General features: G+C 50.8%; 2 protein-coding genes across 5 annotated transcripts in view; one reads left to right on the forward strand and one right to left on the reverse strand.

Annotated features, from left to right (window-relative positions):
* Positions 1-241: 241 nt before the first annotated feature.
* Positions 242-12,450, reverse strand: LOC1280160 (collagen alpha-1(IV) chain). Of its 4 annotated transcripts, none has more exons than XM_061657860.1 (7): positions 12,301-12,450; positions 10,974-11,462; positions 8,475-8,523; positions 7,450-8,391; positions 6,851-7,347; positions 1,902-5,475; positions 242-1,808 (listed from the first exon to the last, which is right to left on the reverse strand). In XM_061657860.1, the coding sequence occupies exons 2-7, from the start codon at positions 10,991-10,993 to the stop codon at positions 1,554-1,556; spliced, it is 5,337 nt and encodes a 1,778-aa protein (XP_061513844.1). In that variant the 5' UTR covers positions 10,994-11,462; positions 12,301-12,450; the 3' UTR covers positions 242-1,553. The 4 variants fall into 4 exon arrangements, with proteins under 4 accessions (XP_061513844.1, XP_061513845.1, XP_061513847.1 ...); XM_061657861.1 differs by having other exon boundaries at positions 11,928-12,383; XM_061657863.1 differs by having other exon boundaries at positions 11,602-12,380.
* A 145-nt stretch (positions 12,451-12,595) lies between these two features.
* The window catches only part of LOC1280162 (collagen alpha-1(III) chain), a 29,680-nt gene continuing 20,659 nt past the window's right edge, over positions 12,596-21,616 (forward strand). Inside the window, exon 1 of the mRNA XM_061657859.1 lies at positions 12,596-13,265. Within this exon, the coding sequence (XP_061513843.1) occupies positions 13,113-13,265 (153 nt within the window). The 5' untranslated portion in view covers positions 12,596-13,112. The remainder of the gene's footprint in view (positions 13,266-21,616) is intronic.

Consider the following 21,616-nt stretch of genomic DNA (forward strand, 5'->3'; position numbering starts at 1 on the left):
AAGGACAGACGACGATGGCATCCGGGAGCCTTTCTGGCAATAAGCGGCAAATCCTTTCTATTGGGTAAGCAAACTTTAAACTCATTGTGATATCATGAACACGCTTAGATGGATAGTCTTTTAGGTTATTGAAGCGGAAAGCCAACTGGAATGGCATTACAAATCTTCCCAGCGCTTCTGTTGACGGTGCAGACGGTGCAAGCGGAAACCATAATGATCAACAACGACCGACCCGGCAGGATTTCTAATGGTAAGACGTTTATTTCACATTTCTTATCGCTTTTCTGTTACTGTTACATTTATAGCGCCATATAATATTAAAACAAAACTACTACTCGAAACGGTAGGAGCAGAAAGGGATCAACTTTTCCGTTGTTTTTTTGTTTGTTTTCCGAGTTTCACTGCTGAAAGCACACAGAACGATGGCAGTGGCTGAATCTTGCGGGCAGAAGCAGCAGCGGTGACTGTGTTGGGTGTCAATTTGAAATGGTAATTTTGTTTATTCGCTTCGGTTACAAAAGTAATTGGATAGGGAAGGTTGGAGGAAAAACAGAACATGTCATGGATATCATGGTTCGGGTTAGTAGTTTGTTCTCTTTTTTCGTTTGGAAAGACCTTTTTCAACTGCCAGGCTTCCCATGGTAAAGCGGGCGTTTGTTTGTTTTCTCCTAATTCTTCTTCTAATTGCATGGCACACTGGAACTTATGTATTTGAACGCGCCTCATCACTACCCTAGACAGTGTTTTAGTGTAGGAAGGGGGGGTGGGGAGAGGAGGAGAGAGGTAGGAGAAAGGAAAATGCTTCCATGGAAAGTTGCTTAACGGTGGCAGTTTTGGTGTTACTTTCTTTTGGCTATCTACGGAATCACATTATTGGAACATTCCTAGATCGTAAAAAAACACAAATACACATGGGTGAAGAGCTATTGGAAAATGGGAAGATTATGGAAAACGCTGTATACTACAAACACATATAGACAGGCTAAACCCTTTCTGATGGTACGGAAACTTTGCTACCTTTAGCGAAGGAAGTATGGCAATTAATAGTTAACGTTTTAACGGACACTTGTACACTTTCTGTCAATGTGTTCAATGTGCGTTTATCGCTCTCTTGTTGGTATTGACCCTCTGTTACCTCTGGTTACTTTGATATTTGGTTGTTTTGCGTTCTACAGTATCTGCTAAATTCATGCGCGGGTGTTCGTTTGTGTTTTTGGTAGTTCTTGAACAAGCGGTTGCTTTTCTTCGTTGTAAATAATTTAATCCGCGAGCCTCCCATCGTTTCGTTCATTTCAACCCGCTCCCGGATAGTGTTACTGTGTGTGTGAAATCTTGTTTTGTTGTTGAGTAAGGCTCCCGGCATTTTTGAAAGGCAATGGTGTGGACAACGTCAAGTGTCGGGAAACGGAAATTTGAATTCGTAAGCACTGTGAACCCCCGAAGCTGAGTGGCACCGCAACGCCCAAGGGAAAAGGGGGAAAAAAGATTTTGAAGGAGAGAGGAGAAGGGGAGGTACAAAAAGAGACGACCAAATCCTAATCCTACTCGGCAGCTCAGCGGCGGATGCACACCTGGCACCGAGATACTCGGCTAAGCAGGTTGCCGGCCTTGAGCGTTTGCTGCTCCGGCCGCTGGAACTGCTGGTGGTCCTCGAGCGAAACCAGCCAGAAGGAGGTTTGCGTTTCGTAGTAATGGCAGTGGCCCTTGCCACCGTTACACTCAATGAACGGTGTGGCGCGGAAGTCCTCCAGGCACGAGCCCGGCCCGGACAGTGACTGGCCACCGCCACCGTGGCCGACGGCAGTGTGCTGCAAGATGGAAAGAGATAGAGAGAGAAGGTGAGCATGAAATGATGAAAAGTTTGATCAAGTTAAAGAACAGAGAACCGTTTTTGTACTTACCATTAGGAAACTGTAGCCAATCCATAGACCGTCCCATCCGTTCGGACATTCCGGAATATGGAGCGTCTGGCTGTGCACCGCGATCACGTTGGTCGGTGCCTCACAGACCGTGCACCGCGAGATGTACGGGCGCATCTCGTTCTCGGTCACCGGCATCATCGGAATCGGCGCGGACGTCGACAGCCAGAATGTCCGATCGTTGCGGGACGCGTAGTTGCAGATGTTGTTCTGTCCGCAGGCCAACACGGGCAGCGTGGAGAACTTGCGCACGCAGGAACCGGCCGAACCGAGGTCCTGGTTGTGCGGGTAGTCATTGCCGTCGACGTACAGCAGCGAGTAGCCGTCCCACAGCTTCAGATGGCCCGGCTCGCACATCGGCACCTCGTCCGACTGGCTGTGCCGCACCAGCAGGATGCCGGTGTAGTACGGTGCCGACTCGCAGTCCCGGCCCGGCTCACCCTTCGGCCCGGGCAGACCCGGCGCACCGTCGCGTCCGGGCCGTCCCTCGGGTCCAACGTCACCGCGCAGTCCCTGCAGGCCGCGCGCGCCCTCGAATCCGCGCAGTCCCATCTCGCCCGGCGCACCGGGAGCGCCCGGAATGCCGGCCGGTCCGGCCAACCCTGGCATGCCCTTGTCACCCTTCGGTCCGTTGAATCCGGGCGGTCCGGGCGGTCCCTTGCGCTGCGGGGGCAGCTGTGGCGTCTCACCCTTCTGGCCCTTCTCGCCCGGCGCACCGTTCAGGCCGGCCATACCGGGCAGACCGCGGTCACCCTTCTCGCCCACCATACCGGGCAGACCGGCCACGCCCTCCAGTCCCGGCATGCCCCGGTCACCCTTCAGTCCCTGCGGCCCGTTCAGCCCGTTCATTCCGTCCCGGCCCCGTTCGCCCCGCTCGCCCTTCGGTCCGATAAACCCTGGCGGCCCCTGGTCGCCCTTTTCGCCCTGCGGTCCCGGCAGCCCTCGCTGGCCCTGCGGTCCGGGCAGTCCGTCCTTGCCGGGGCGGCCCATCAAACCGGAATCGCCTCGGTCACCCTTTTCGCCCTGCCGCCCAAGCGGGCCGGGCGGTCCGGGCGGTCCCATCGGTCCGGGCAGGCCAGACAGTCCTTTGTCGCCCTTTTCGCCCAGCAGGCCGGGCGGCCCGTCGCGGCCCATCTTGCCCGGCCGGCCCGGCAGACCCTTTTCGCCCTTCACCACCGGACAGGAGTCGCCCTTTTCGCCCATCGGTCCCATGTCGCCCTTCATGCCCGGCAGCCCGTTCAGTCCGGCCGGTCCGGGCAGTCCGGGCAGCCCCTGGATGCCCATCTCGCCCTTGGTGCCCATGTCGCCCGGCAGGCCCGGCGCACCGACCTTGCCCGGGCGTCCGATCGCACCCGGGAAGCCCGGTTCACCCTTGTCGCCCTTGATGGCGGCCGCCGTAGCTGGCAGACCGGGCGAACCCGGCACACCACGGTCGCCCTTGCGTCCCATCAGCCCCACCGGCCCCATTAGTCCCTGGTCACCCTTTTCGCCCAGTTCGCCCCGCTCGCCGATGCGGCCCGGTTCGCCCTTGAAGCCCTTCTCGCCGTCGTATCCGCGCGGACCAGCGGGACCTTCCGCTCCGGGCAGTCCGTCCATGCACGGTGCACCAGGCACACCCGGCAATCCGGTCGTACCCTTGTCGCCCTTCACGCCCGGGAATCCAGGGACGCCCATGTCGCCCTTCACCCCGTTCAAGCCCGGCAGCCCATTGATGCCCGTCAGGCCAACGTCACCTTTTTCGCCCTGCGGCCCAGGTCGACCGTAGCCGGGCACGCCCGCATCACCCTTCGGTCCGGACGGTCCCTCCAGCCCGGGCAATCCGTCGTTACCGCGTAGTCCCGGTACGCCCGGCTCACCCTTCTGGCCCTTCTCCGACGCGGCACCCGGTTCGCCCGGCGGTCCCTCCGGTCCAGTGTATCCCTTGTCGCCCTTTTCGCCCGACAGTCCGGGCAGACAGGCCGGTCCCGGCAGCCCGGCCAGACCCTTGTCTCCCTTCGGTCCGAGCATACCGGGCGGGCCCGTCTGACCCATCAGTCCCTTCATGCCGATTTCGCCCCGATCGCCCTTTTCGCCCGGTTCGCCCTTCGCACCCTGCGGACCCCGTACGCCCTGAATGCCCGGCGCTCCCATCATACCCTTGCGGCCCTGGAAGCCCTTCAGCCCATCGTTACCCGCCTGGCCCATTTCGCCCTTCTGGCCGGGCAGGCCGATCACGCCCGGTGCGCCAACGTCACCCTTCAGACCGGCCAAACCCTTCACACCGTCCATACCGGGTCGGCCCGGTGCGCCCGGATGTCCCGCCGGTCCCTTCGGTCCTGGCTCACCTTTCGGTCCCACTTCGCCCGGGAAGCCAGGCTGTCCTGGAATGCCCAAATCGCCCTTTTCGCCCGGATAGCCCACGGAGCCGGGTTGTCCCGGATCGCCCCGATCGCCCATGCCGCCCCGATCGCCCTTCGGTCCTCGCAGGCCCGGGTTACCCTTCGGGCCGGGCGGACCCACCATCGATAGACCCGGATCACCCTTGCCACCCTTCGAGCCGGGCAGTCCCGGTGCTCCGGGCATACCGTCGCGGCCAGGCGCACCCGGTGGTCCCAGCGGTCCCGTATTACCCTTTTCGCCCCGCAGTCCCGTCAGTCCGCGCGGTCCTACCGGCCCGGGTGCTCCCGGCGGCCCAGCATTACCCTGCATGCCCGTCCGTCCCTGCTCGCCCATTTCGCCCTTGTCGCCGCGAATTCCCTGAATGCCGGGGGCGCCCTTCTCGCCCTGCGTGCCTGGCGGTCCACGGATCGCTTCCTCGAGGTTCGGCGGAATGCTGGCGCACCGGCCCGGCTCACCCTTCAGCCCGGAGTAGCCCTTGTCGCCCTTGTCGCCCGAGTAGCCTACGTTACCCTTCAGCCCCGGTTCACCCTTGACCGTTTGTCCGTGCCGGCCAGGCAGACCGTCCTTGCCCGGCGCGCCGGGCGCTCCGTCAATGCCCGCCTCGCCCGGTCGTCCCTTGTCGCCCTTCATGCCGCGCAGTCCCATCTTGCCCTCCGGTCCGACCGGTCCGGGGAATCCTTTCTCGCCCTTGATGCCCATCAGGCCATTTTCCCCCTTTTCGCCCTTGTCGCCCTTGATGGGTTTCAACTGGTCCATTGGAATTTCGGCATCGCGACCCGGCTCTCCCGATGGGCCCGGGGGACCGAGCAGACCCGGCTCTCCCTTGGGGCCTGGTTCTCCGCGCAGTCCTGGTGTTCCGTCCTCGCCCGGCATACCGGGGTATCCTCGTTCGCCTGGCACACCGCTCGCTCCCGGGCGGCCTGGTTCGCCGGCATAACCGCGTTCGCCTTTGTCGCCCTTCATTCCGGGCCGGCAGTCCGTACAGCGTCCACCGAGCTCTCCCTTAAGACCGCGCTCGCCCTTCGCTCCGGGGAGTCCCGGACGGCCGGGTTCGCCCTTTTCGCCATCACGTCCTGGTAGTCCTGGCGCTCCCGGGCGTCCTTCCTTTGCGTCACCGGGCGTACCCATCACACCCTTGAAGCCACGCTCGCCTTTCTGTCCCTTCAGTCCGGGGAATCTGAAGTGGAAGTGAACATTACGGATTAAATATGGTTTGTTTGTAAATTAGAGATATGCTTCACAAATTTCTTTAATCTATGAATTTCCGAAGATGAACATTTAATCTTGTATCAAGTCTTTAAAGATACAATAAGCTTCTGAAATCAATGAAATCTTTAATTATTTATATGGGCCTCAAAAGATTCCCGAATCTTCAATGAAAAGTTCAAAAGAACGAGATAAAAGATTTAGTATTTAACCATGTAATCTATGTTTGAACGTTGCTGTAGGAATCTACAGATACGGATACAAGATTGGATACATCATGAAACCACTATGCACAAATAAAAGGGATACAGGGTTTTACAAGCCTGAATCGAATGTCTTCAAAACTATTTCAGATGCTCAAGATTCAGTTTAGCTGTCAAAAGTTTTTTTTTCCGCACCAATGCTATTTTTACAGGCGCAATATGATTTTTCAAACACACAAGGTGTTTTTTCAGAGACCTTTCGCATCGTTTTGCGAATACAATCATGGATTTTGAGAATTTGGGATTGAAATCAATGCTATAATGCGTTTTACTATAATATGTATGACATATTTCGTATTTATTGTAAAAATGAGGATTTTCTGAGGATGCGCTAGTGCTCGTAGCTTTTTGCACAGAAAATCCTCATTTTTACAATATTTGTGTTGTGTTTGATAAATATAACTCTAAAACGCATACAAGCATTGATTACAATTAAATAACCTCAAATGCATAGTTAAATTTGCAGCAAGTCGGCTGAAAAACACTTAGTCAGTTTGAAAAATCATATTGCGCCTATTAACTTTTGACAGCCAAACTCAATCTTGAGATTTTGAAATTGTTTTGATGACATTCGATTCTGACTTGTAAAACTTTGTAAAGGTTTAAGAGGTTTTACGAATTGGAGCTACACAAATGTAACAAAAATGTAGGAACTGTCAATAATGTTCAAATTCGACAGGCCATATATTAGCGAAAGTATTCACTTTGCTTCAAAATCGTTGCAAACTGTAAAGTTAAGCTGTGGAGAGCGATGAAGGAACAAAAAAGAAATGAAGTCTTCAGAGGGAGATTACTGAAGGTTCATGAAATATTGAGAGCCTAATGAATCTTTGGGGATTCATGAATCTAAAAATTTAATCATTCATGAATCATTATAGGTACATGAATCGTTTGATATTCTTGAATTTAGGAGACTTATTAATTTTTGAAGATCCACGAATCTGTAAGATTGAGATTTAAGTTGAAATAATAATTTTGAAAATTCATTCTGATTCGCGAATCTGAATTTGAGTCCTGAGTCCTCTAATCTGAGTTAGAGTAACCCATCTCCCCAAGTGTAAACGCACAAGATCTTCCACTTACCCAGCCATACCGGCATTACCCTTCTGTCCAGGAATGCCATAGCCCGGCTGGCCCGGCTCACCGCGCAGACCCTCGGGTCCGGGCTGGCCAGGGTAGCCGCGCGGGCCCTGCGGTCCCGGCATACCGACCGATCCCGACTCGCCTTTGTCGCCCTTGTCGCCCGGCATACCTTCGGGACCGGGCCGGCCAGGCACACCCTGGCCGCCCTTCGGGCCCATCTGTCCCCGCTCGCCCTTTTCTCCGTCGAATCCGTCCATGCCCTTCGGGCCCTGCGGTCCTTCGTAGCCGCGCGGTCCCTTCGGACCGGGCGCGCCGGGTCGTCCTTCGCCGCCGCCGGGCGCACCGGCCGGCCCAGCAATACCGGGCTGGCCCGGAATGCCGTCCCGGCCCGGCTCACCCTTCGGTCCGCTCTGGCCCTTCAGTCCGTGCAGTCCTTCCGAGCCGCGGTCACCCTTCTGGCCGGGCAGGCCCACCGGTCCAAAGTTACCGTCGCGCCCCTAGATGTAGGCAATGTGCAGCACGCAAAAGAAGTTGTGTGTGTGTGTGTTAGTACCCGTACCGATCGCCAGATGGCGCTAGCGCCGTCATTCTCTACTTACTCGCGGGCCCGGCTGTCCAGGCAAACCCTTCTCGCCCTTGTGGCCTCGCTCGCCCACCTGCCCCCGGTCGCCGGCCTGTCCCTTCTCGCCGGATCGGCCCGGTTCGCCCGGCTCGCCGCGGTCGCCCTTCTCGCCCTTCGGTCCGGTCGTCGTCGTCGTGCCCGTGGCGCCGTACACCTCCTCGCCCTTCGCGCCCTTCTGGCCCTTCTCGCCCTTGATGCACACGCCTTTGTCGCCCCGCTCGCCCCGCACACCGGGCGTACCGGGGACACCCTTTTCGCCGGGTCGGCCGGGGAAACCGCGCGGTCCTACCTCGCCCTGCGGCCCCGGCAGTCCTTCCAGTCCATCGTTGCCCGGCTCGCCCTTCTGGCCCTTGTTGTAGTTCTCCGGATGCCGCGCCGGTTCGCCCTTCTCGCCCTTTGTGCCGGGGATGCCGGCGTAACCGCGGGGGCCCGGATTTCCCGGCAGCCCGGACAAACCGGGCAGACCGTCCGTGCCGTTGCAACCGTCCCGACCGGCCAGACCGGGTGCTCCCGGCACACCCGGCACACCGTTCGTGCCGGGGATGCCCGGGTAGCCGGGCAAACCGTCCCGGCCCCGGTCGCCCTTCGGGCCCTGCAGCCCGACCGGGCCCGGCTCGCCCTTGGTGCCCTTCTCGCCCGGCAAACCCTCCGACCCGGGGAACCCGCGCACACCCTTCGCACCCTTCAGCCCCATCGGTCCGGGCAGGCCGCGGTTGCCCTTTTCGGCGAAACATTTCGGCAAGCAGCAGCCGCCGGAGGTGCAGTTCTTGCCCGGTGGTCCCTGTGGTCCGCTGGCCGTGTCCATTATGCTGTAGCTCGGGTCGATCTGTGGCGCTAGCTGTCGTGGATATTCCTGCTCCTGTCGCTTAAACAGTCCGACGCCGGAGTTGTCATTGTTGTTGCTGGACGCCCAGAATTGCTGTGGAATGAGAGGGAGCGGCAAAGAACAGATGTTACGTTCAGACGAACCGGTCGATCGTCTGACTTCCAGCCCGAACTTACCGCGTACGTCTGTTGTCCGAACCAAACTACCAGCGAGGTAGTGACTAACCTGCAAGCGTGGAGAAGAGAAAGCATCAGCATCAATTGATCATGGGTGTGAAGCGGCTGTCAAAAAAAGCCGCTGTTTTACAAGGCGTGAAGCGATGGTCAGAGCCGCCAACCGAGCTGACGAGCGGCTCTCATTCATAACCGGCCGATGTGCGCCGCCATTATCAGAGTCGAGCAGCGCTAAAAACTGAAACACGCTCGTTCCTACGGGTATGGCGGGCTTGGGCTCGCATGTGCTCGCAGGCCGGACTCGTCGGCGGCTTATCGGTGCGCCAGGGCCCTTTCCTGATAGCCTTTTCCTTCGTGCTCATGCTCGCGGGATGTGACGCAACGCCAACGCGGAGGAACAGTGTTCGAGAGGCAATCTTTTTTCGTACTTCTTTTTTTCTGAGTCGGCAGTAGCGACTACTTCAGGAAGTGACGTCGAGATATGCTATGCTCTGGACGTTAGGTTTTTTTTTTTCATGTACAGGATCGGATGTCCGATCGCGTGTGTGCAGAATTCGATAAAAGAAAAGCGACAACAGTTCATTGACCGTCGGCAAATAGTGGGCGGGTGGTCTTGGGACAGTGCCCGTGGTGACAGATTAATTTAGGATAGGTAAATTGCGTATGTCCCAGTTTGGCCTATTTCTTATGACTCTTCAAGGTCTTAGGGTAGTCATCAGTGTAGGGCGTAATATTAATTCAGTTTATTGTTTATTAAAATCTTTAATATAACGAGTTCTCTAAGGGGAATTTTGTTTGATACATAATAGATTATGCAAAAATCCAATATACAAAACTTTTCCTATCTTCTGATCTTGGAGTAGGGTAATTTTATTAGTCGGTTCAAAAATCTAACATCCAAGTTGCGGGCATTTTGAGTAAAAAATTGGTTCAAATTGTCAAAAAAGAAGGAGACGATCTCTAAATAGGTTATGGCTTGGTACTTATGAATTAACTAAAGCATTCTAGTACCAAACTCAGCATCTCCTGTGCAACATGTTATATTACTAATAGTTTTTTGTCCAAAATCCTAATCTACGATAGTAAATAACTTCAAGTACGGGTAAAACGGGCAAAAGTCATTCAATTGAAAAACTGTGATATTTTGTTTTAGCCATATTATTTATAGACATATTGAGCGTTTCTATGACATAAAGAAACATTACAAACGTCTCAGAAATAGCAACCAAATTATTAAAATTCTAACTCTAACTGAACTGACACTTCTAACTATTCAATTCTTATAACTAATTATAATAGCTAACTGAACTATTCAATTTTAATAACTAATTTAGAGGCTACTGAAACAGACTTATTGAATCCATTTTTCTATAAGTCATCTGCATTCAAACAGGCTAATCACTATAGTCTTTTCCCCTGAACTATGGTTACATTGATTCTGAATCTGTAGCCAACGCAGACCCAGTATTTAAATGATTGAATAAGTGATAAAAATGGTCAGTAAATGATTGATTATTTTACTTTTCTCACCGGTCCTAGTTGACCTTAAAATATATGACATCGATTCCGTAACTTTCGTGGATGTTTCTTTAGTTCCATGGCCGTTTTATAACTCTGTATGATCATCTGTAATAGATGATTTAGTCCAAAATTGTACTAATGCATCTTAAAACCTGGAATCGATACTCGTTCGTCATTGTGAATAACCGCATTTGCCTGGAAACTCAAGGTCCTAGGGCATAGAAAGTAATTTTCCAGAAGTTTGTACGAAATCATCCTCAACAATCATCCAATTGATGGAAATGGCACTGTTTGAGCTATTCGTAAAGGAATGTTAAACATGAAATGTGTATTTTTTGTCGATCAATTAAATGTTTGTCCAAACATACTTTCTTTACCAATGCATCATGGAATGCCCGTCGTTTTTTACCCGTTTTCAGCGTTTCTCTGGAAACACTGGTTTGTATTTTATTTAACCAAAGCTGCACAACAACATGTTAGTTTGCAAGCAAAAACCAGACAGCTCATGATTATATGATATGTTTTAAAACCAAAGTGAATACCCCACTGTTAGAAAACAGTTTCGCTCTCTTGCCGCATGTTGACGATAATTTTGCCACAACAAGCAAATTAATAAAAGCTACATTCTTCCAGCCCAGCAGAGCCGCCGTAAAAAGGGCAGTCGGTGCGCTCCTCCTTTTCGGTTCCATCAGCAGAGTTATCTGTAGTGCCGTGGCAACCGACGGGAGTATGCAGAAATAGGACAGGACAAGGAGGGGGGAATACTAGCACGCCCGGGACTATTCCACTCATTTGACCCACTCAGCGTAATCCGACCGGGGGACGGTCAGGGAATGGTTTTGGGAAAGAAAGAAGCAGCAGGAGGCCGTACGTAACGTAAGACGCGCAGGGATATGCTGCGACGGTTCTGGTCAGCGTGGTAACCAACAGGGCGCTGCTCGTTCTCGTACGTGTTAGTGTGACATCAGCTCTTACGCTTACCATTTTATTCGGGTCCCCATTGTGATGGTGGCCCTGACCGCACAGCCCTACGAGGCAGGGCCGATGTAGCAGAGGGACGACTAGCAGCGAGTATTAGCCAGCTTGGCTTGTAGATGGCACGCGGGATCGTACTGATCAGCACCGTGCGGGGACCACTTCGCGACTGGGATGCGCACTTGTTGTTGTTGGGTCAAGCCTTATTTTCACTTTACAGGCTGCAGTGCGAACGTAGCAGATCTTATTCTTTTTTTTTCTCAAACACTTTCGATTTTGCTACAAAAAATTACACTGTTTTGCCGTTGTTCACACTTCCAGACAGACACACATACACATAAACACTTTCTATCTCACGCTTGCTTTGCATAACAGACACGATCGGTCAATATATCACAATGTATTATTTGGTTTTAGTAGTCGTTTCGATTCTTGCTTATCTACTCCGTATTTTCCGTGGTGAGAAAATTCGAGCGAAATTGAACACTGGAATCACTTTGGGGATGAGAAATTAAGTTGTACGATAAATTAGATATTAATCACGGAAAAGATTAGATCATTAAGAAAAAAGCCTGGGCTGGGTTTAACAATTATACGATTCTGAAAAATATTCTAAAGATATTCCATTATTCACCAGAACTCTAGCGAATCACAAATCTCGCTTCTCTCAAAGTCTCAAAGTCGTGTATCTACAGTTTTCTGTGAAAAACGTGCAAATAATTGAATAAACCAAGAAATTCAAGCAAGAGAGAGATGGTGATTTTTCCAAAAATGTTGTATGGACGGGTTCGAAACATACTAATGCAAAATTAACAAGTGATAGATCTGTCTGAAATTCGATCAATTCTTGCTCAAAACTCCGCAGATCTTAAATGTCTGAAAATTAACACATATCAACTCCAGGCACATAACCCAGAAGATCGCTCTGAGAAATCACTTCCAACAAAGATCACACAACACCTAAATCACTGGGTTTCACTACGACGAGTATCACTGCGTATTCTTGCCCCTCTTCCGGATGGTTGGCTGGCACAACCCGACTGCAAGATCACTCAATTCCTTCTTCGGTTCTGTGCGGCGACGGCAAGAAGGCAAAAATCTTGCCCGAAACCCCCGAACACTACTGGGCCCCTTTCACCGCTCACGAAACTCCCAACCCAAGAAGCCTGCCAACTGTGGGTCTGTGGAGTCCAGGAGACGATCTACATCGAGTACGTCGGTAACTCCCCTCACACCGCAGCAAACACTAAGGCTAAGTCGGAGGGAATAATGTGGGTATGTGTGTGTGTGTGTGTGTGTGTGTGGAGTTGGAACAATTGTCCAAAGTGCCTACGGGTCGGGACCACCACACCAGGGCGCAGCAGTTTGACGGCTACCACAGCTACCGATCCAGCGCGTCCGATCGTCCACAGTGTACTGACTACCAGACGATCTCGGCAATTTTCTCGAGCTCTTGGCACTGGCCGGAGCCGCACTCGCACGCCCGAACCGGTGCGGGTCGCACTCGGGCCGTGCTCGGGTCGCGCTCGGGTCGCGGTTGTGCGCGCGCGGCCTGCAGCGGGACGCGTGCGGCACCGGACCGGGACGGGGCTGTGCCGGCAAGATGGCAAGAAAATGTTACCGCCCGGACCGGGCCCGTTAGTAGCGATTCGAACGTTCAGAACATTCGATCGGAGCGCGCGCGCGTGTGTTTGCTGTTGGATCGAGGCGTCGTTTGTCGCCCGTTCGTGTCCGTGTGCGCACCATAAAGCGCCTCGTCGGGGTGTTGCTGCCGCGCGAGGTGGTTGTAATTTTCCAGCGACCGCCAGCCAGCCAGGCTTTCTTCGTGGCTCGGAGCGGAGCGCTCTGGGCTCACGCGACAAGCATTTGAACTTGGAAATATTGCCCCCCTAAGTGAAAGTGTCGTGCGTGTGTGTACGTGTGTGTGTGTGTGTGTGGAGAGAGCATTCCCAGCCACATTCCTACAGTGTTGCTGTTGATCCTTCGCCCTCGTTGGAAGGAATCATTTCAAGCAACTATTTGACAGATCGCGTGTGCATGTGCGGCCGAAGCTTCCGACGTTTGGGACAGTAGTCGTCGTTGCAAAATAGAATAAAATCGAACCGCGGGTGAATAGTGTGCTCGTCGGCACAAAAACGGAGAGCCATGCTGTGGCCCGCGGACCCCACGCTCACGGGGGGTCTGGAACGTAAGGACATCGTCCAACGGAGGCGCCGAAGCTCTGCTGGGTCGGTGACGCGCGGTGTGGCGCTTTTCGTCACTTCGGTGCTTCTGATAATACAGCCATCAACGGCAGCGGTATGTTTCATTTGTTAAAGATTTATTTCCTATTTAATATATGTATTATTCATGCCAAAGAAAAGTCTTTCTGTCTGCAATTTAGAGCATTATCCCTTAAACTGATTTTTAAGATTTCTTTTGTTCAGTTTGTTTTATTGTGTTTATCTTGTATTGCAAAGGAAATGGATTTATATTTTACGAAAGATGAATATGTTACAAGCAGTCATTGGATGCTACTAATTTCACTTTGATATGTCATATTTGGTTTAGAACAAAATGATAGCATCCTATCACTGACTGAGGTAACAACAGGATGTTGGATAATTTCATAGCAAGAACTAGTCATGAGAGTATTAAAGTAAGCCAAAAATCAAGATCTTCTTGAAAGTTTTTTGTATGAAATTTCGTACATAATGATATGAAAATTATTGCTGACATAGTTTCAATCGTGTTGGTACAGATTTTCTGCTTGCATTTATCAGTTTTCCTCGCGCTCGTTTAAAGTATGGTGCAATAAATGTGAAAGCCGGTGTAGATTACATTTCCCCGCGCTGTACGCTCTTGAAGCACGCATTGGCGCCCTTTTTTGATTGCCATTGGTTGGGGTGCAGACTGCTTATATTACCGCCCTACTTTGTCATCTGGTCTACAGGTTGGTGGTCTAATGGTTGGCGCGACGGTTCTGGCAAAGGTCGGCCGCTGTTCGATTCTCATCTGGGGACCCGCCGACAAAATGTGTGGTACACTCCCTAGATGTCCCTAGAAAGCCTGTATAAAGTTATCGTAATTAACTCGTTTTGCAAAGACAAAGATTACTTAGTGTGAATATCCCGCGCTACAATTGTCTTGTACACCCCCTTTATGTTGCTGTTGTTATTGTGTTGAGATGGAAGTGTTTTCTAATCCAAGGTACGAGTATAAATTTTTGGATCCTAGTTACTTCACCATTAGGGGCTACACGTTGTTCTTTTCTTTCCCTTAAGACTCATACTCTGTTATCACTTTTTGGCTGCAAGGCGAAAAAAAAATCTTTAGTGGTCAAAATCTGTAAGAAAGACATTATAATTGTTTCAGTATTCCCCAAAATACGACTTCATAACTTACAATATTCTCCGAAACGATTGTCACACCAGCTGTCAGAAAAGAAAATCTATTCCACATATCCTGTCCCATCCCTATCCGGAATTTTATTTGCCAACCTCGTTCTGCTGCTGCTGCACACGGTTTGCTTTCTCATCATTTCTGACCCACGAAATTGGATCTCCTCCGCTCCATTGCCACCCTTGTGGAGCATATGTACTCCACCCCAAAACCTTACTCATTCCTTTTTTTGCCATCCTCATACCCCCACTCCAACCCAACGCTCACGATCGTGTTCAGTAATATCCGATTCAGCGCTTCACACCACCACCACGAATCACGGGTGTCTTATCAAACGGGGAAACGGTTGGCGAGTCTGTGAACGGCCCCGTTTGCCAATGGGTCCCGGGCTTTCCGGGGCCCCGGCTGTGTAGTAGCGACAGCCAACTGTCGTGCCAACGCACAATTCTCGGTAATCGTGAGCGCTGCTCGCGTAATGAGGTTAAAGTTGAAGTGTTATTTTTAACGCTTGCCGTCCCGTTCTGCCAGTGGGATGCTGTGCCAGTGGGATGCTTGAGCTGACCGTTTGGAGCCGGGGGTGGGGAAGCGTGCAAAGCTGGGGGATGGGTGCGAACAGTGATAAGAAGCGAAACGGCTAGCCTTTACAACACCGTACCCGAGCCGCACAGCTGCTTGGGTTGGTTGGTTGGTTGGTTGGCGGGAGCATGAAATCTCGCGGATGTCGTGTCCCGCTTCCGTCCGGAAGTCGGATACGCCAAGACGGCTTACAAAGTATGTTACAAACGAGGCTGCGCAACAATGTGACGACGGTTTCTTCCAGTGTCGTCGTCGTCGTCGTCTAAGAGCTTCACATCCAAACATTAGCGGATGAAGAATATCTACTCTAGCCAGTTTTGATTGTTCGCCTTACTGGAGTGGCTTAAAATAAACGGTGACATCAATGGTCCCGTTTTTCCAAGGGATGACTAAGACGTATCAAGGACCTAATGGTTTTTTCTATCGAAAGCGAAGCTTGTTTGTACGAATCCAATACCCTCCGAACCGGCGTCCACTGCAAATAGTTGCAACATTTTCCCACATTGACCATCCCATCCTACTGGGAGCATCATGGGTCCATGTCCGTTTGTGCTAACGAAACCCCTTTTTGGTGTGTGTGCTTCTTCACTTCAGACCCCAGGAGGTGGTGTTAGTTTTTCATTTCTTTGAATTCTACGATGCAAAACTGCTGCAAACATTCAGGCTAGCTCACCGAGCTCACTTCAAAGGGGCTTACAAACGATGCGGAGGTGTTTCATTTCATTGGAGCGCGTCGTAAATGGTTTAAAGCGGTTGGCCACAGTAGCATGGCAGGAATGTGCGCTCGCACGCCGTCTCGACAGCATGGAATTTGATAAGTGGAAATTAAAGCATCCGAAATGTAGCGCACCAAGGACCCGGGACCGCTAAGACGCTGGCATTGATTATAGAATAACCGAACCCGGGGCATACACAGGACTTTGGCAGAACAAGCGAACATCTCCCGGGTTCTACGGGATCGGAGAAGAAGTTTTAGGGTGGATGAGGGAAGAATGAATTTAATCGCACAACGTCTCGCACAATTTGCTCCTCAGTGTTGGTGCCGCGCCGCGCTGGCTTTATCAGCGGCCAGCATTTGTTGCTGTAATTATTTTAAATTATTTTTTTACTCTGGATTCTCGTGGAGTACTGGGGAGTAGCTTAGTTCTGCTATTTCCAGATTTGGCATTGGCAGCGCGACCGAGGGAGAATGATTTTTTTGTTTTGTGCGCGGTTCGTTAAGCGATACAGAGATTGGGCAAAGGTTATCGGTGATGTAGATGCCTTTGCCAGTGTCGGTTTAACAGTCTCACTGTGTGTGTGTCTTGGATCAGTGTTGAAATGCTTAGTTTCAAAGCTTTAAATTAGCTCAGCCAATGAAGCAAATCATTCTTAGCGAAAATGATGCAAGAAGTTATGAGCCACATGAGATCACAGATTTACTCAAAAGATGTGGACCAACCAGTGCACGGAAGGAACACTCCCTCCTCCATCTCCACGTTCCATTCATTATCCTAGCTCGTCAAGCGACGCTTCCTACTTCCGCATAGTAACATCACTCGCCCAATTGAGCCAGATTGGCTGGAATTGAATTGGTGGCACAACACGATAATGAAGACATTGTTTTCTCCGCGTCATCCACAACCTACCTACCGAGCGATTAAGCGCTGTAAGCGCAACTGATCCGTACGGTTGTGGCACGTGGCAAATGAAGAATTGGATCAACATCAGCAAGCAGGCCTAGGCGCCCCCCTATCACGCCAGACAATCTGGTGCTACCATTTGTTGCGTGAGATATTGCGTGTCTTGCTCCACACTGATCATCGTCCTGCCTTGTCATCCAGCCGAGAGGTTGGCAATTAATTAATGCGTGCAAATGGCGTGCCATCTTCTTCTTGCCATCGGTGTCAGAAATTACATTAATCCCGGTGCCATTCACACTACCCCGTCGACTGGTTCCGTTTAGCTCGTTTCGAACAAAGTAGCACAATCTGTGCCGGACTCTGGTTTGTCTGGCGATGTGTCTGAAGATTGCATCGTCGTCGTTGTCGTCATCGGGTGCAGTGCATCAATTTGTCAAGATTTGCGGAAAGTTTGGAAAACTCATTACTGGTTGTTTATTTGTTTTGCTGCATCGAGGAGATTTTGTGGGCGAGCAGAGCCATACTCAATCGACGATTGTTTTACAACGCCCTATCAGCACTCGATTAAACATGCAAAGATCAGTGATCTTTGCGCATCTATGCATTCATTCAGTAAAGTTCGTCGCCATCAGGTTCTGGTGGGGTTATTTCATTCGTATTGCGTCGCCTACCGTCGTCCCCAGTCTCTCAAAGAGGTCAGTTTACATTACAATCGCAACTGGGGGATTGCATCTTCTCCAACGCCAGAATAACCAAAAACCCGGAGATATTCCTGCAGATGATGCGAGGATGTGAGTGCGACGAAGGGAGTACGCGCTGACATCACCATCTTTCCGCCGTTGTTTATGGGGGGGGGGCGAAGGAAAGCACATAACCATCGAGTGCATCCTGCCGCGGGGGCAGTTAGAGCCGGTAGTAGTGAGAAAATATTTGCTCACCCGTCATGCAATTGGAGTTTATTATTGCACGATGCGTTTGGAAATAGTTCGTAGCGAGTCATAAAATTGCACCTCACTACATCGGTCCAAGAATAAATAGCAACGCATGCAAACCATATGTTTGGTTCGTGTGGTTTCAAATATTTCTACTGTCCAAAAAAAACCCTGAAACCACATAGTTGTGTGTGCGCCAGCCAGTTGAGGTTTTATGAAGAGGTCTCGGGAAGGTTATCGGCGACGGCTCTCGACCTCGACCACCGAGCTGTGATCTACACAACACCGAGCGAAAGGATGATTCGACCCGCATGGGAGCTTAGTGTTCCATGCCATCGTTGAAATCGTTCTGCAATGAAATCCTATCGTTGCCCACCAGAAAGTCCCTCTCCGGCTGTCCTCGGTGCTGCTGCGAATGTTTTGTCCAGCGGAGCTTATCAGCAGCCAGGGAGCATGTTTTATAGTGCGACCGCACTTTCTTTAGCCTGTTTGTCTGAATGTACACATTTTCATTGACATCACTGGACTTCGTTGTCTTGCTTCATGCTTTTTTGTTATATTGCTTTTGCTTTTATATGGCTAAGGCGGTGTGGTGCTGTAATGTATAACAAAAAACTGATTAACACACGTAGCGCTAATCTTTCGCGGTGAACTTTTCCGGTCGCTCAACGGTGATAAGTTCTATTCCGTCATCTTTGCGGCGAGTGTCGGGTACGTAATTAGGACAGTTGGAGTTTGATTGTGCTCGATTGTTCGCGTCCCGTGCTAGGCTGGCCACATAATTTCAGGCATTCACTTGCCGTTGTGGTTAAATTAAAGATATTTCCTGAACCACGCGTGTGTGTGTGGGATTTCTATCATTGTGTTGTAAGCTGTCTAACAGGATGCTAGATGCAATGTATTAATTAGCTCAACTCCCAATCGGCATTAATTATGTTTGCCCATATCTCGTCTGGATCGGCAGGCGTAAACGGCTTAGGCACCCGTCGTGTACGGCCCAACAAATGGATCAATTTGTGTCACCAACAAGCGCTCTCTCCGGCCACTCTCCAAAACCTCACGAACGGCTAGCTCTCTGTGCCCGGCCGCACGATAGAAATCTAACCCATTACACCCACGAACTCATTTGCTTACGCTAATAGCAAAACCCTTGCACAGCTCCATGTCGAGCGGTATTGCATCTTCTCCCGCACATTCAGTCCCAACCAACAAACCAGCCTCGCGATGCACTCTCCCGATGATTGCAGTTTGCAATCATGGTACAGCGCGACAAAACGAGCGAAAACAAATGCCGAGAGCATTATGATGGCGGTGTGGTGTTCGGGATCTAGGGGGCTTGTTTTTGTCGTTGCCTCCTAACAGTTGCTCCAGTTTATTTTCGACCCATGACGTTATGCTTCCTTCCGAAAATGCTTGCCCCCACTCACTTGCTGCCCTCTTGCCACTGCTATACATCTGCTATTCTCGGCTCGTGTTGTGTTAGAGTGGAGTGCAATTTTGTTAGCTCAGTGGATGCCAGCCTCTTTCTCCCGGTGTTGCTGCTACTGTGGTGGACATGGGGAATGTGTGCTGCACAATATTAGCATTGCTCAAACCCTGTCCCGAGTCCATCTCGTGGTCGTCATCTTCGTCGTGAGAGCACCAGGCGGTATTGCGATTGTTTTGCACAATAACTAAAGATGATTATTTGCAGCTGGCGGGGTTTGAGACATTGTCCAGGCTTGAACATTGATTGCCATTCATGTTACAAAACATTATGCGAGTGATCTCAGTGCTCGGTGTGTTTGAAAATACTGACTGTCTATTTGACAGATGCACCAGTTACTTGTCAGTTGACACACACTTTAACCGTTTGTTTGCTGATAAGCCGGTTCAATGCTACGTCCCGGATCAAGGGGCATTGAGTTGTAGCAACATAAATACGCTAGATCACAGGCACACAGACGTACAAACGAATTATGAGCGGAAGCTTCTGTTACACTGTAGCACCAATTTCCAATCGCATCACTCCAACTCACACAGCTAGGTGTCAGGTTTCTGTTCGTAAATCCATTTCAGGAAACACTTGCTCCGTCCGTATGTTGCTGTCTTGATCGTCCGTGGAGGGTACGATATTTTCAATTCCCAAACCCTTTCAGAGATGTGTAACAATTATAAGTCATTACCCCTTATCCACGCGTAGGACTGCCACCAGCAGCACAAACCTAGGCATTAGACGTTGTTATGACCTGCGAACGGTATGACGGTATGTTCGTTTTCAACCCATTAATATGAAATAAATTAGATGTTAAGAATCGAATGTAAACAGTTTGTACATCGCCGGTGCCAGGTTGCTCAGAAAAACCAGCAGCCGATCCACTCGACAGTGTGTGTAAGGGCGTATCATCATGACGAGATATGGGATCTTGAAGAAATGGTCCCCCACAACAACAACAACAACAGCATCTCCAAGAATGGGAGTTCAAGATGCGGAGAGGAACCTGATACGTTTCGTTACGTTCGGTTCCGCCCTATATGGGATGGATGATCAGCTGTTTGGGGTATAATATCACTTTCAGTGAACATTTTTTGACAGATTCTAGATGCGTAGGAAGCGCTACCTCTAATTTGACATTATCCCACTCCACTTGTACACTGAAACAGAATGGAATTGGATTTTGTGAGCTAACGTCGAGCAAGTTACTCCCAACAATGCAAAACACTGACCGGCAATCGATCACCGAAGAGGTGTTACTGCGTCAAGTAGCTTCGAAGTTGTAGAAATAATTTATCAACGTTCTAAACGCTACACATCTCCATTTATCTTATCCTAGTACTTCGCGCAAGAGGTTAAAACCGATTTAATAGGTCAATAAGACTCTTGAGTGGTAGCTTGGGGAAGGTGTTCCTGTCAGCAGATCTCGCACCGCTTTGATGATGGTGCTGGTTGGTGGTGGTGGAGTAGTATGCTACTTCAAACATGCATTCTCCAGATTGCTAAACGCCGTCATCCCGTTGCTGAACAAAAACAGTACTGCGAGCGGAAACGTCAGCAGAACGTCTGCTCCACTTTTTTCCACCTCCACGTACGATACTTATGCTATGCGATATTTATAGCTTCAAAGTGTTCGAACGTTTGCGTTGTTGGAAGTACCGCCTCTTTAAGGTTGGCTTGATGTCTCTCTGTTGAGTTGATGCGTTAAAGTCCCACCACGATCGGTATCGGAAACCGGCCAGATGATGTATTGAACATACGTTACGCCTTGCATAGATTCGCTGCGACGCGATCATCAACTTCTAACGGTTGATCGCTTGACGGGTGGAAATTGGGAAAATGCAGACACAGCAATCCACATTCCGCGTGATAATTCAACCAACGTATAAGAACCTTGCGAACGTGGCACGCGTGCCTTGTGTCTTCGCCCCCCGGAAGCATCGGAAACTCCTGGTCTGGCACGCGATCTTCGTCACTCAAAGTTCGGTCACTGTTCTCCCGGTGGCCGGTTCTCCTCTCGTATATATTCCAAGCATGCTGAGTGTGATATTTATTGCACAATGAATGCTACCAGCTGCAGTGTGCACCAGCGCTTCTAGCAATCTGTACGCATTAGTCTTTACCGAATAAAAATGTAAAGGAAGGGAACGAGATTTTCCAACACACAGGTTCGTTGGATTGTTGATGTGAGTAAACAGAAGCAACAAAAAATCCCCAATCACTCCTTCGTAGAGACTCGTAACTGTTTGTTGTACCGATGGGGATGTAAACATCTCAGACCGTGTGCTTGCGGTACCAGAAATCTGCCATACCGTGATGCGAGAGAAGCATGTGGAGCTCCTATGACCTGCCACCAGGAGTATATAGACCCGGTTAGAGTGTGCGGGGATTACGCATCACGTGTGGCACCGCCTCCCCTAAGTCGCACGCGATTTTGGTGCGGCAGTATCGTGCGAAAACCCATTCCAAAAATGGAACTGGTCCAATTTTATGCATTCTCGGTGCCCATTTATGGAGCCGATGCTATAAAGTCGGTCGTTCGTCGCGGTGCACTTCTCGGTGCGAAGTTGACGTAAGCGGTACGTTTGGTACATTTAGTGCTGTAAGTTTGCATGATGTGCGTCCAACAGTTGGCCGGGATTGGCGCCCATCATTAGCCGAGGT

This window comes from Anopheles gambiae, chromosome 3, assembly GCF_943734735.2.
Source record: "Anopheles gambiae chromosome 3, idAnoGambNW_F1_1, whole genome shotgun sequence".
NCBI lineage: Eukaryota > Metazoa > Arthropoda > Insecta > Diptera > Culicidae > Anopheles > Anopheles gambiae.

Excerpts from the sequence above, each read along its gene's own strand:
- LOC1280160 (XM_061657860.1), bottom strand. The coding sequence starts at position 10,993 with ATGGGGACCCGAATAAAATG. Across the intron at positions 8,524-10,973 it reads ATGGGGACCCGAATAAAATG|GTTAGTCACTACCTCGCTGG; the intron begins GTAAGCGTAAGA and ends CCACGCTTGCAG. Across the intron at positions 1,809-1,901 it reads TTGGCTACAGTTTCCTAATG|CACACTGCCGTCGGCCACGG; the intron begins GTAAGTACAAAA and ends TCCATCTTGCAG.